The following is a 14014-nucleotide window of genomic DNA, read 5'->3' as shown; positions in this document are numbered from 1 at the left end:
TCATATCCCATTTATTTTCCTTCAGTCTTCATTGTCCCTTGCCTGCATACAGTCCCGCACTCCGTCTCTAAAATTGCTGTAGCGTAACAACACATCATGTTTTCCCGTCGTAAGCACCGCACCGCCCATGCCACCGCCTACACGGGGGTAAACCATGCTCCGCAGCCCGCCCAGGCTCCCTCGCACAACGCAATGGCGGCAGCATTGACTATTGGCCAATCCTTAAAAGACCCATCGGCTCCCCAGGGACAGGTCCGCCGGCTGGCTTCATTCCAAACAAACCCAAATCAAACCATTGGACGCCTGGGTTCGGTTCGCCAGCTGCCCCAAGCCCGGCAGGTTCCGAGACTGCCATCTATCAACCAGGGCCGTCGAATGGATCATTATAAACAACCTCCTGGAACAGACTCGAGGCGCAGTTCATTTCAGAATGTTAATGGTAACCACGATAACTCCAGTTTTAACGATAGCTTTGGCAGCTTCAACGACAGTTTCAATGACCATGCGGTGAGCGATTTGAAGCTTTCTGACCCGAACAACGTCCCGGTGAGAATGGTGAAAAAGTATATTCCCACACCCACAGGCATCAAAGTCGTGGAAGTTCCTGAAACCAACTTTGCTAAAGAAGTAGCACGCAGCAACTCGCTCCGGTCAGGACCCAACATGTACAGATCCGGGTCTTTGAACTCGTTGTCTCAAAATCGTAGAATTCCTCGGCTGCTGTCTTTGACCGGAAAACCACCACAACAATCATCATCGGCAGTTAGGCAATCGCTGCGGCTCTCGAGCTTGCAAGGCGCCAAGGGAATGTCTTCGATGGTGGAGGAAGAAGAGGCGGTGGACACGGCGGACGATGTGAAGGACCACCAGAAAAAGTTAGAGGCTCTCCAAAAACAGATAGACAACGAAAAGAAGATGGCGCGGGAATTGGAAGAGATGAAGAGTGAATTCGAGCGTTTGAAGGCAGAACGTCTTAGAAAAGAACAAGCCATTTTGGAGTTGGACCAAGAAAAAGACCTTGATACTCATGCACCCACGCAGCCTGTCGAATCCGAAGAAGAGGATGTTCCCATTGTAGAGCCACCTTTTGCAGTCGACGAATTGGCTAAAAAGGAACTTCGTGAATCATCGTCGCCTATTTTGCGTCCCGACTTGGGTACCGTTGAAGATACATTGGAGGATAACTTGTCAGAAAAGTCCTCGGTTTATGAGGCGGAAGTGATCCCTGATGCTTCTATCGATGCCAACGCCGTTACTGTGGATGAATTGGACAAGAAAAATGCGGTTGATGAAAACTCAGCACCCGACCACGAACAGAGCTTTTCCACTTTAGATCCTGCAACGGGAGCCGAACTTGGTATTATCAACCACTATGCTCCTTCACCGGAACGTGATGGTGAAACTGAGCTCGTCAGTGTGCCCGATCTTCCTGATCCACTGCTTGATGCATCGATGTTAAAACCTCAGTTTGATCCCAGCCCCGAATATATCGACTCGGACGACTCAAAGAACATTGCTGATCTGTTGCATCTTCCGCCTCCTATCAATAATGTTAGCAGCTCCAACTCCTCGGTTCGCTCTGGGGGCACTTTCGACTCGTCCTCGCCTCACAAGTCGGCTTTGAAACCAAAGAAGTCCGCAATTAAAAATTCAAACTCTTTCTACAATTCATCACTGCAGTCAGCACCCAGAGCACAAAATCCTGCTCGCGAAGCATATCTTTCTTTGACAACGGCAGAGAATACCAGATTGAACTCCAAGCTTTCTTCGTCACAGTTGGGCGATGCGCTCGCGGTTAACGGCTTCGATAGTCATCATTACCCAACTGCGAACAATTCTGCCAAGAGACAATCCGTCTCGAGAAAACCACCTCAGCAGCAATTGCAACAGTCACCTCAACCACAAGGTCATCAACAAGGGAGTGTGATGGCACACAAGACCTTGCGACCAAATTCAGATGTGTTCCACCATGGCCAACATCAACAACACGCCCAAGGAGCAGGGGCCGGTGGTATGAGCAGCCGTTCTCTTCGGGATCGTAATTCGTATGTTGCACCTATGGCGCCTCATCCAGCCTTACAACCCAACTATCAATCACCATCAAAACAAAGAGCTGCTGAGCTTTATGCCAAGGCCAACTCTAGACCAATTTCCCAATTCAGACCTTTAAACACAAAGAAATCGTCTTTTGACAAGGAAAGTGAAGGTGCTAATGGCTCCGGTCAGCAGCCTAAAGTCACTAGAACGACTCTTAGAGATAATACTTCAGCACCGCAGACTCAACCACAGCCATCTACCGTGCCACAGAGTGATGCTAATGCTCACAGGATTCTGAGCTCCTCTGAATCCGAAAGTCCTACAAAACACAGATTCACTTCTCGTATTGCGGATTCAGACGACGAGGAAGTTCCTCAACTAGCTGCCCATTCTGCCGCCGAAAATCACCCAGTGGAGCAAGCCCCTGCACTGGCACCAGTTGTCTCAGAGAGACATACATTGAGGCAACCCAAGGAAGAAGAAAAGCCACCCAAAGGTAAAAAGAAGTTTGGCAAGTTACGAAAACTTTTCGGAAGGAATAATGAGCTGCGTTAAGTTATACACAAGTATCTTCGATATAGGTAGATTTTGTACGTGATTTATTTATGCTAATAATTAAGTTTCAAATTCAATAAGATTTCCATCTGGTTGTTTTTCACCATCCTTGGTCGTACTAGTACTTGCACTCGATTGGGTTTTAGGTACCGCTGTGGCCTGGTCTGGCGTGTTGATAACAACATGACTTTCTGCTCCCAACAAGAGATCCTTATCTTTTTCGTCAATCGATATAACTCCGAAATCATCATCTCTTTCTTCGTCCTCCTCTTGAATCTTGGATTTGCCTGATTTCAATGAAGAGGATTCGCTTTGGTGGTTCAGCGATTGGTTCTGATTATTGATTGCACTTGATGCTGCAGAGTCCATTCTCTTCCTCACCTTATTCGCAACCTTTCGACCATCGGCTAACAATCCATCAAACATGTCTTTCAAGTTTCTCATAGTATCGAATTTCTCGTCTAATGGCTTCTCTGGACGAATTGAATTCCTCAAAGTGTTGCTGAAAAGTAACTCGTATGTTTCATCAGCCAACACCACCATTCTGAAGGTGGGTAAATTGAGATATGTGGGCGTACTAGGATCCAAAGCAGCATTGTGTGAGATTTTATTATCAACCGCAAGCTCTTTTATGAGCGCTTCTTCCTCTTCTGGCTGGGCATATTCAAATGCACGCTGTATAAATGTACTTGCAGCAGACAAGTATCTCTCAATTTGTTGGTTTTCCAACTTGGGCTTGTCAATTTCAATCTCAGATGAGATTTCTATGTCACCGGATTTCTCACCTTTCTCAGCTTTTCTCTTCACAATTTCGTCGGCAATGGCATTTTCAATGGCATCTTCAGTTATCCTGTCCAATTCCCAAGCATCCTTCCACGGAGTTGTGATATACAATAAGTCTTCAGAAACTTGTAGTATATGCTCTCGATCCAACTTGCCGTTCTTTTTATCGTCATACAAGCTGAAGAAATTGGACATTGCTTCCATGAGGTCCGGCTCAATTAGCTTGTTCAATCCCACCACCAAGTCTGACAACGTCAACGCTTTCTGCCCCTCAGAATCCCAATGGTTCATCAATCTCCGAAGGAAGGGATTGTCGTCATTTTCGTTCACCCAGGTACATATTTGAGACATGAAAATTCTAAACCCTTCAAAGTCCATCACACTGGATCCACTACCCACTGTGACATTGGATTCAACAATCGAATAGTAGCGATCATATATGTTTCCAAGTGTGGGCTGGTCTATGTTTTTGACTTTGGGCAAATTTCTCAACTCTGTCCGTTTCACGAAGGTGGAGATATTCAGGAAAATTGTGTTCCGGTGCTTGACGCGATGCTTGTTCAAAACGGCTTCGTTGATAACAGAGAACTCTTTGAACGCTGTCACCAAAAGCTCTTGAAACTTGGTGATAGTTCGGTACTTTTGGTTTGGAGAATTTGGATGAGCCGATTGCTCGAGGCTGTGAAAGTAGTCTTTTATCAAGGAGATGAACGAGCCATCGTCTTCAACTTTAAGCAATTCTTCACCATTCAACTTGAGAATAGCTAATGCAACCTGGAAAAGCGTTTTAGGACCTTGAAGGAAGAACACATCCAAGATTCTGAAAGCGTAAACTAGAGGCATCGAGCTCAAAAAGAGGGAAAGAAACCAAGGCAAAGATACCACAGAAAGCTGTATATCATACTTGGTGATATGTTCCCAAAGCATAGGCATAGTATCTTGCACCAAAGACTCAAAAACTCTCTGGTCCAACAATGTTCCATACATGGTTTTGGAGTAGTAACCTGGAACAATTCTATCACAAATCATATGCAAGCACCAGAAAGCCTGTTCTTCAGACATGTATATGAGGAGGGCAGCGGTGACAATATTCATAGCTTGGCAGTAGCCAACTTCAGGGTTCTTCCATGAATAAGCTGTTAAAACATTGCGCAATCTTTCGATTCCTTCTGGAGACTGGTAGGCTGCGTATTCTGGCAAAGACCGATTCAAGTCCTTTTCTATTTCCTCTATTGCGAGGGAGTTCTTCTCCTTGTTCTCATCAAGAAGTTGTTGATATAATCCCACATTCTCAAGTCTGAGATACATCGAGCCACAGCACAATTCCCAGATCTCACCTCTCAACCGATTTGGTAAACCCACTCTGACCAACCGGTGAAACATGGGAGTCTTTACAATGGACAAGTTGCGGCCGTCTGCTTTAAAAAGATCGAACCAAAGTTTCATCTTGGACTTGTCACGAAGCTCTTTAGCGTTTCCTGGAAACTTAAATTCCAAGCCCAATCCGCCAGATGGAATCTCGTCGACTTTCTCGGACGATACCTTGTTTTTTGCGAGCAAATATTCCGAGTAACATGTCTGAATAAAAGGCTGAAGTTTGGCTATATTTTTGAGATTTGCTCGCAATGCCAATTTTAGGTTATGGGCAAACTTTTCGCTTTCGGAACGCATTCCCACAAGAAAAAACGAAAGCTTGATACGGCTGTGTGTTCCAATTGCAAGTGCAAAAGCATAATCTGTGGTAGGAACCCGTTCTACTTTTTTAATTGTTGAAAGATGAATGGTAAATGAACAATTTCTCTTGTCGTAAGCATCACTGAAAATCAAAAACCTCTGGGTGAGAAATATTCGGCCCTGCGAAACCCCCATCTTTTCTTTATAAGCATCCTTATTATATTCGGAATAAACTCCGACCTCAGCAGCCAGTTCATCAATGACGGTTTCGTCGTCAGGAATTCTGTGTTCAATACAAAATAATTGAGCCTTGGAAAGGCCGGAATCGTTGCCCTTATCGAACACCTGGTTGATAGTCAGCACGGCCCGCTCTTTGAGTGCGTCAAAAAACGCCATTGCTGAGTAGAAGTAGTCAGTGGTTGTTTCGATATTATCGGAGGCTTGGCCCAGCTTATGTAAGAGAAGGTGTTCCAAAGTACGCTGCAGGAAGACGCATGGAACAAGAGGTGAAGGGAAGTGCAAGAACAGCAAGAACAAGTGAAGAACAAGCAACTACTGGTGAGTCATATTGTACATAGCGTCATTATTTAGTATTATTTATTATTCGCTCTCTTTTATGACAGAAACCGAGTCGTCGGCCGTCTCGGAGTCGCCCGGTGGTTCGGAATCGTCGCTTGCAAAATATGTTCGGTACACTTCTTCACCATGAGGAACTGCCAAGTGGTTTCCGTCACCGGACCGATGGTGGTGGTGGTGGCGATGGTGGGGTTTTAATTCCAGGTTTGTTTTAGTGGCATCTCTCGCCCGACCATCGGATTGAAGATCTTGGATTGTCATATAAGAAGCGTAGTCGGAAATCTGTTTTAGTGGTTCCTGGTTGGCGTGGCGTTTTTTCAACTTGAACTTGTTGCTGATGATCTTACCACTGTTGGACAAAATCATCTTGATGACATCTTTTCTCAAGCGAAGAACAAAGTCTTCCGCAGACCATATCTTGTCACGGTAAGACAAGCTGGGAATTGTCAATGCCAAATTATGAACGTCGATGATGTTGAGGTGTTTCGGTGCTTTGTAACTGATCAGGACAATCGTTTTCGACACATCAAAGTTTATAATGGAGTAATATTTCGACAGTCTTGTAACCACTGCATCGGCATAGTCAAACTCCTCACTATTTGTCTTTTTGGATAAACTTTCACTGCGACGAATACTTCTCCTACTTTGCACCAGTTGATCACTCTCAGTATCCACTCGGGTCTTGGACGATGTCGAAGATATAGACGAGTGGTCAGCATCACTATCTTCATTAACTGGTGTTGAGGATGAGGTGATTCGTTTCTTGATAAGTTTTCTCAATGGATTTCTAGATTTAGATGTTTTTTCCGAATCTGGTGCCATGTCTTCATCTGGAGGAACCTGGCTGGCTGCTAGCACCTCGTTCTCCAATTCTGAATCGTCGGTGTTTTTGGAATCAGGAAATAAGTACTTGAACAAATCATGGGCCATGTTATGGTCAAGCTGTACCTTGAGAGGCTTCAATGTAAGTCTAGCATCTTTTATCATTACTATGCCTCCAACGGGATCCAACATTTTCCATGTCAACGAAAGTAGAGAGTCCTTGGTTTCTGTTTTATCTTCTTTGAGGGGCATCAAGAGATCTGGATACACAGCGCCAGTTCTCAAGTTGAAACCTTGAACTATACTGACATCCACATTGTTGTAATTGGAACCATCAGCATAATCCAGTCGAGTAAACCAAGCGTTTGCCAACGCAAAATCCACAAACGGCTCTCTGTCATCATCAAGTAAATGCCAAATGACCTGATCTGCTGCAATTCTCGTGAACCGAGCAAACTGTTTGCTGCTTTGAGTCTTGGAACTCTTCAATCCTATACTTCTCATAAGGACAATTAACTCAAGCTTTCGCCGCTCGACTTCAAGCTGAAACGTCCTTATAGATTCTCGTTCCTCTTCATCAAAAGGAATACCTTTCAGGTCCAACTTCAAAAGAATATGAGAAGAGGCTCTAATCGAGTCCTGTAAGGACTTGACTTTTTCGTCCAATCCCTCAAAATCGGTAGCATCAGAAAGCGATGCTAGTTTGTTCCATTTGCTAATGAGTTCATCCTGGTGAGTTTTTCCTCTAATGAGAAGATTGCTGGCAATGAAATAAATCGTGGAATATTGCTCCGAAGTAGCATTGACAACCAACTTCGATAACAGGACGAACAACAGGTTTTTCAACGATTTATTGTCGCTGTTTTGCAACGTATTGGGCTGGATAGATTTGAGTCCCATAGAAGCTCTCTCGAATACCAAATATTCTGTCATCCATGAGCTATCGTAACAAACTTCAAAATCTACCCAAGGTGGCCAGTTAGCTTTGCTGCAACTGTGCATAGTGCCATAGGGAGCTTCGCCAATCGATATAGATTCTTTGTCCTTTTTGAAAACAAAAAGCGTGTGAATCTTTGAAAACCACACCATATCGAGTTTCAATATTACTGCTCGTTTCTTCGTCCTCACTAATCACATTGTTCATGCCTGCCATGTTGATTGCAACGATTCGAACCTCCAAATCTCGTGACGTGATAATCATACAAGAGTCTTTGTTCTTGCTGCTGGTGAGCTGTATTTGAGGATGAATAAATTTGATCAAATACTTGTTATCAGATTCTTCTTTTTCTTCGTCAATCTCACCTATTGTGTCATAAATACAGTTGATGAAATCTTCTCCGCATTGGAAATCAATATGGTCGTCTTCTTCGGCAACTGGTGAAGTTTCACGCTGAAACTTTGCTTGCACTTCACGAATAAGGTCAACTGCTTTCTTTCCCATGAAGAACATTTGTGAACGCCTGTCCGAAATCTTCTCGGAGTACTCCATGAACAAATCACGGAGTGTGTTATCCCACTTCATTTGGACATTGTGGAATATAAATCTATTGTGGAACTCGCTCACGGCAGAGTTGAGAGAGGTGACTCTCTTCATATCATTGTAAGATTTGTAACTTGAGTTGGTAGTCTTCACACGCTCCAAACTTAAAGACTCGCTGACCACAGAAGACCTTCGAGAGATGTCATCGCCAGATAAACCATCTTTGATCGCATCCAATAGCTCAATTCGCTCTTTTATGATTCTATACTCTTTCGAGTCCTCGTTCAGATTTTGCAAAGATTCACCAAGGCAGTCAATTCGGGAGTCAATCAAGTGCATTTGAGTCTGCTCGGGATCCAGGCGACCCAAAACACAATCATGGAAATCCTCACGACCGAAAGGATAGGGACCATTTTTTTGTAGCGAGAATTCCCTAATGTAACTGAACTTGGGGGTGTAAAGAAATGGAAGAATTCTTATTTTCGGATAAGGAGAAAGGGTATCGTGTAATTCGAGCTCGACTAAATCATCAGGATCATACCATGAGGGCCCAGATGAATCGTGTGAAGACTCGAAATCCGCATACCAAGAAGTGAACGACTGGCCACCTTCTGTCAGCTTGGATTCAGTTGGCGATGATAAAGATGAGTCGTCCAAATATGTTGCCAAATATGCACTGATAGCCTTATCCTTAAACTGAGCATTTATGAACCTAATGTCAGCTTCTTGGATTTCGACTTCTGCCTCGTTCATTTTAAGGTGCATAGTTTTGTTATCAATGTTCAACTTTTTGTTGATGTATTGTAAAGTTTCCTTTCGTTGGTGTAAGTCAATGGTACAAGAAGTACATTTTCCCTTCAAACCTGTAAAGGCAACTTTATCCTTGTGATCAAAAACCGATGTTGTTGAGTGCATGTACAAATGTGATATAACCAATGGCTCGAAAATCAATTGATATTTCACAGTGTATAAATGCAATCCCATCTTGACATGAGACTTCGATACTGGAGAGTTGACAAACAATGGACCTTGCTTGATGGGAAGCGATGTATACTTTGTCATCATATGCCACCAATGGAAGAAGTAAAAGAATGTCAATGGAGTCAAGTAGGTTGCATTGAATGCGTTACCATTTGATGACTTTGAAATCACCGAAAAGGCAAGATGAAGATAGTCTGATCTGTACTTTTCGTAAGAATCAGGATGCCATTCGTACATTGGGTTGGTAACAACAACGTCGTAATGAGGCTTGAAATCCCTTGTTCTTTCTTGGTCGTCGCCTAAAGCAGTTGTATTGTTCACATTACGCTCAAAGTCAAATCCCAATTTCCACTGAACCCTGTCTGATGAAGTTAACTTCATGACTCGTTTATGAAACTTCTTGGCTTCTGAGTCTATGTCGTTCTCTTCGATATTGGGATGTGTCTCATCGTAAAACAAGCTCCATGTTTTCCTTTCGGTTGAAGAATAGTTGGGTATACCAAGGATGAAGTCGTCGCTATCAAGAAGTATCAACTCTTTAGGTTCTCCCGTATCGTTAATTCTCAAAGATACATTATTTTTCCAGCAGAAGACAAGTCCAGCTGCTTTTCCAATTAGTTCATATGGACTGGCAGACCCTTTCATGTGAAGGCATAACTCGTTGGGTATGTTAAACTTGATTTTTCCATGAAGAAGTAAAGCAACTTTGTCCCACCATCCTAGTGGACTATCATCTATAGCAGGTTTGGTAAAGCTATCAAACGCAGTCGCAACCGCTGATATTCCTGGCTGGTATGATTTGCACCAGCTCAACATGCATGCTCTATCAGTTGTTAAATCACATTCAAAGTCAAACGTGAACTTGACAGGAGTAAGTGTACGAGGAATGTACACTGAGTAGAAGGTATCAGTGCACTTTTCCTCATTTAAAGATGGAGAAAACGGCACAAAGATGTATCTCATTTCTTCCTTTCGTGTTACCAACTTTTCATTTACCACCAAGTTACCTCGGAGGTCAATTGTAGTCTTAGATGGATCCGAATTCAGAGGAAAGGAAACCAATGGTAACGGATAATCACGAATGTAAACGAAAAGTGCCGAACTGCGAAGTCGTCCATAAAGTGGAACAAGAATGGAATAGTCAAGCCGGGGTTGACCTTGACCATGTTTATGAAGAAATTCATGTATGTCGTCGATTCTTGCCTTGCTCAACTCGAGATCGAAGTCCTTGAATCCAGCACCCATCAAGTACGGTGGGTCTGAATACTCTAGGATGTCGTACTTTGAAGTGATGGTCTCGCTTACTTCGTCTTTTCCCCAAAGCCTTGTAACCCTCTCTCTCCACAGCTTCAATTTAACATGCTTGAAAAGTTTGTACTTTTTGATCCAAGCAGAAGACAAGTTTTGATCAAGAGACTCTTTAGCCGAAGCTATGATTCTTGCAGCCTCCTCTTCCGTGTACAACTCTTCTTGGTTCGCAGCAGTTGATGCTCCATTTGATGTTGGTGTCGCAGTTGTCTTGAACTTTCGAGTCTTCCGTGTTCTACTCGATGTCTTCGAGTCGTCAATAACATTACGCAACGGGCTCCGGAATGATGGCTCGTGCTTTTGGGTGTGCTTGTGGGGCTGGTCATAAGTTAGTTCAATTTGAGATTCTATTGATGGCTTTGTTTGAGCACGAATCTCGTCCACTTTCTTTTCAAATAGGTCTATTTTTCGAAGCCTGTTTTCGTTTTCTATCGCAGCAAGCTCAAAGATGAATCCCAATTCACGCTCGAATGGGTCGTTCTCGAGTGACATTCCCAAAGTCTTTGTACGAATTCTAACCGAAGGAAAGTCGGTTGCATCTCGCTTTTGGGGTAATATTCTGCTGTAGTCGTTGTTTCCTTCGACAAAGTTTAGAAAGTTTTGCTTGATTTGGCGGACTGCCTTGGCAAATGTGATAATGTTATCAAACACAGTGTAGAACAAAAACGAGTAGGGAATATTCAACCGAATGGTGGTTGCAAAAACATCAACAAGATTCGACTCAAGGTCCAAGCCAAGCTTAAAGTTAAAGTGAGCAATCGATAAGAGTCTTGCCCATCTTTTGACAGCAGGATGTACCACATAGACTCTGGCAAAGGTGATGTTTGCTTCCTTCGTTGTTATCACATCTGACAGAGTCAACGACTCTATTTCGAATAACGCATCGACATTGTTTGGAAACCGCGACACCACGGCTACCGAGTCTATCTTAACATTGAGCTTGAGGTTTGAGCGTGAACCACTGAGTTGGGATATTCTTCTTCCAGACGCTTTTCTCTTGACGGTTGGAGCAAAGTAGTGAATTAACGTTCGGGCATAAATAGAACACCAAATGAAAAAGGTGTCTAAACGACCATCGGCTTCTGGGATCATGAGCGTCAACAAGTTCTTGTCCTCTTTATTGTAGTTACCAATTTTCAAGTCCCGGACATAAACAACCTTTTTAACTCTCTTGAGATTGGCACTATCGTTTTCTTCCGAGAGTGTAGTGTCCAAGCTGGTAACGTCGCTCACAGTCGACAGTTGCTCGTCATAGGTGGTCACAAGATCAAAGTCGGGAATGTACTCAGACATGTACTCACTGAGCGTGAAGCATTGAAACGTACGCATTTTCGCCAGGACATCTTCAGACGCTCTCTTGTAGTTGATACTCACACCCTCTATCTTGATGGAAACACCACGCTTAAATTCGGCAAGATCAATGTCTCTTTTGAGTGTCTCGTCGTAGATGGTGAAACTAGGTAGACCATCGTTACATATGATATCAGCTTGGAGGGAAGTGACACTAACTTTGATCGACGATATGAAAGAAGGTAATATCTCAAATAATTTGACGTAGCTCTGGACTTCTTTCTGTGGGTCTTCAAGTGGTGGTTCGTCCTTATCTTGTCCCATCAAAAGATCATATCTTCGATTTGAGTGCTCAATATTTCTGTTCCTAATTTCACGAGCTAGGTGAAAGATCGCCGAGTTCACCGAGGACATCTTCAAGTTTTTGAGTATTACCGTCAACGAAATATTATTGTTGAAGACATCATAGGTCGCCTTCATGCTGAACTTTGGAAGTGATATGGTGTTGTCGGCCACCAAGTACTCAAAACCCACAAACTTGAAAATACCTGTAAGTAACTGAGTTTTGTGTTTGGAGCTTGGTGACTGTATGATTTGACTCAAGTTCTTATTCATGAACTTGTGCACGAAACCTTGCAAGCTGATCGACACAACCATGTTCAGATAAGCGTCACGATGAAACGTTTCTTTCTTCTCGATTTTCGACATACTTGGCTTGGGAAAATGCATATTAAGAGTAGTAGTAACGACGACAATCTTCAACTTGACTTCTGACACGATTGCAAGTATATGCTTTATAATTGGAGCAAATGCTGGTTTTTGTTTTGAGGACGACTTGGGTTTGATCAAGTGTTGTATCAAGTCTAGCTGATCATGATAGATATCAATCACCGAGTTTGTCAAGGTGACTGAACTGGCCACATTTAAAGGTTCTTGTTTTCCAAAATCTTCACATTTGTGGTCCATAAAGTTATAAATACGGCGGATTAAACGCATAGGAGTGGACTCTAATGCAAAAGTTCCAGATGGTAAATCCAAGCATTTGGTGCCTTTGTGGTGAAGTTTTGTCGAAGTCAAGTAGATTGTGAATACTCTGGCCCCCGTTGGAATGGTATTAAACTTCTTGAGCGGTGTAATTGAAAACGCAGCATTCCCGCATGTCAACTCAACGTCGCCGCATGAAAGTACGAGATCATTGAATTTTATATCTGTCAACTCCACCAACTTTAAGATCTGATCGATAAGGTCCAAATTGGCATCAATTTGTTTCCTTTTATTAATCTTTACTGTCTCTGGAACCTTTGCAGTTGTAGACGGTTTGAGTTTGGAAACAAACGATTTGGTTCGATCGAGAGGAACCACAAGCTTGTCCACTGACAAATTGAAGTCGAAGTTGCGGAAAGACCAAGCGTACTTGGAAGGATCATGGATGGGACACTCAGTGATAACCGAACAAAGAACTGTGAATTCAATGTTTCTCAATTGAAGTATATTGCTCTGGTAATCTTCCGATTTGGGGTCTCCAGAGCTTAAATAGAGGTTATAAACCGCGAACAGAACCCGGTTCTTGGCCACAGAAGAGTACAGTGCTTCCATCTTGAAGACATCGACGAATAGTGAGTAAGCATCTCTGCGGTCAGCGTCACAGACGGAAACACGGAAAAACATGAAGATGACCTGGTTGATGATCCGTGTCGATATCAAGAAGTTGTGGAGTCTTTTGGGCACTATCAATTGAAGTTCTTCCGGAATATTCAAGGTGCGAGGTTGTGAAGATTTCTTTTCATTCGACGGGGCAATTCGCTCGATGTTCACATCCACAAACTCAATTCCCAAGAACCGAACAGGAGAGTTTCTCCAGCGGAACAAATGGAACCGAAAGTAGATTTTTCGGATGTATATTCTGGAAGTCGGCAACGTCACCGTGACATGCTTGAATGCCAACCAGCCGAAAGATTTGATGGTGACATGTGGTATTCGGTTTACAATTAGGATGAGACACACGTAGAACGCCACCACACATGAAAGAATGGTCAATAACCAATTCATGGTGAAATAAAGTGTGAGTTAGCCGAGTAAGCAGAAACACGAAAACCGAATGTATGACAAATTTGTGGTGAAAATATTAATAGTTGTGGATTGTGTATGCTATAGCGAGTTACCTCTTGGGTGCTAATCACAAATTGAATGGTTAAATTTGTAAAAAGAGTTGTTTCGAGTTCGTTATCTGGGACCGATAGTTCCGCACCCTCATTGAAAAATAATATTGGTAAACAAATGAATAAAAGCAATACTACACAATTGCACATAAATGTATACCTGTATAGCTATAAATTTGTAAGCAAGCATTAAGAGAGCTTACGGGGCTACTACAGTCTCCAAAATGCAAAAGTGTTGCAAAACTAGCGCTTAAGCCGTATCCCAAGCCTACGGTTGTCTGCAGGAAATTGTGGGTGTGTGAGCCCTGTGTGCAGAAACTTCCTTGGAGAAGCGGCCGGTTCCACGCAT

General features: G+C 43.2%; 3 protein-coding genes across 3 annotated transcripts; 1 reads left to right on the top strand and 2 right to left on the bottom strand. All coding sequences in view use genetic code 12, as the record gives it.

The window, feature by feature from the left end:
• Nucleotides 1-96: 96 nt before the first annotated feature.
• On the top strand, nucleotides 97-2592 carry PGUG_05393 (uncharacterized protein; the record flags this gene model as incomplete). Its single annotated transcript, XM_001482323.1, has 1 exon — nucleotides 97-2592. One exon carries the CDS (start codon nucleotides 97-99, stop codon nucleotides 2590-2592), a length of 2496 nt encoding a protein of 831 aa, XP_001482373.2.
• A 60-nt stretch (nucleotides 2593-2652) lies between these two features.
• On the bottom strand, nucleotides 2653-5445 carry GYP2 (Gyp2p; the record flags this gene model as incomplete). Its single annotated transcript, XM_001482322.1, has 1 exon — nucleotides 2653-5445. The coding sequence occupies one exon, from the start codon at nucleotides 5443-5445 to the stop codon at nucleotides 2653-2655; it is 2793 nt and encodes a 930-aa protein (XP_001482372.2).
• Nucleotides 5446-7426: 1981 nt separating this feature from the next.
• On the bottom strand, nucleotides 7427-13555 carry PGUG_05391 (uncharacterized protein; the record flags this gene model as incomplete). The annotated part of the gene is made up of 1 exon (XM_001482321.1): nucleotides 7427-13555. One exon carries the CDS (start codon nucleotides 13553-13555, stop codon nucleotides 7427-7429), a length of 6129 nt encoding a protein of 2042 aa, XP_001482371.2.
• Nucleotides 13556-14014: the final 459 nt, after the last annotated feature.

This window comes from Meyerozyma guilliermondii, genomic scaffold, assembly GCF_000149425.1.
Source record: "Meyerozyma guilliermondii ATCC 6260 scaffold_7 genomic scaffold, whole genome shotgun sequence".
Taxonomy (NCBI): domain Eukaryota; kingdom Fungi; phylum Ascomycota; class Pichiomycetes; order Serinales; family Debaryomycetaceae; genus Meyerozyma; species Meyerozyma guilliermondii.
Note: the sequence above shows the minus strand (reverse complement) of the source record. Positions and strands in the feature narration are given on the sequence as shown.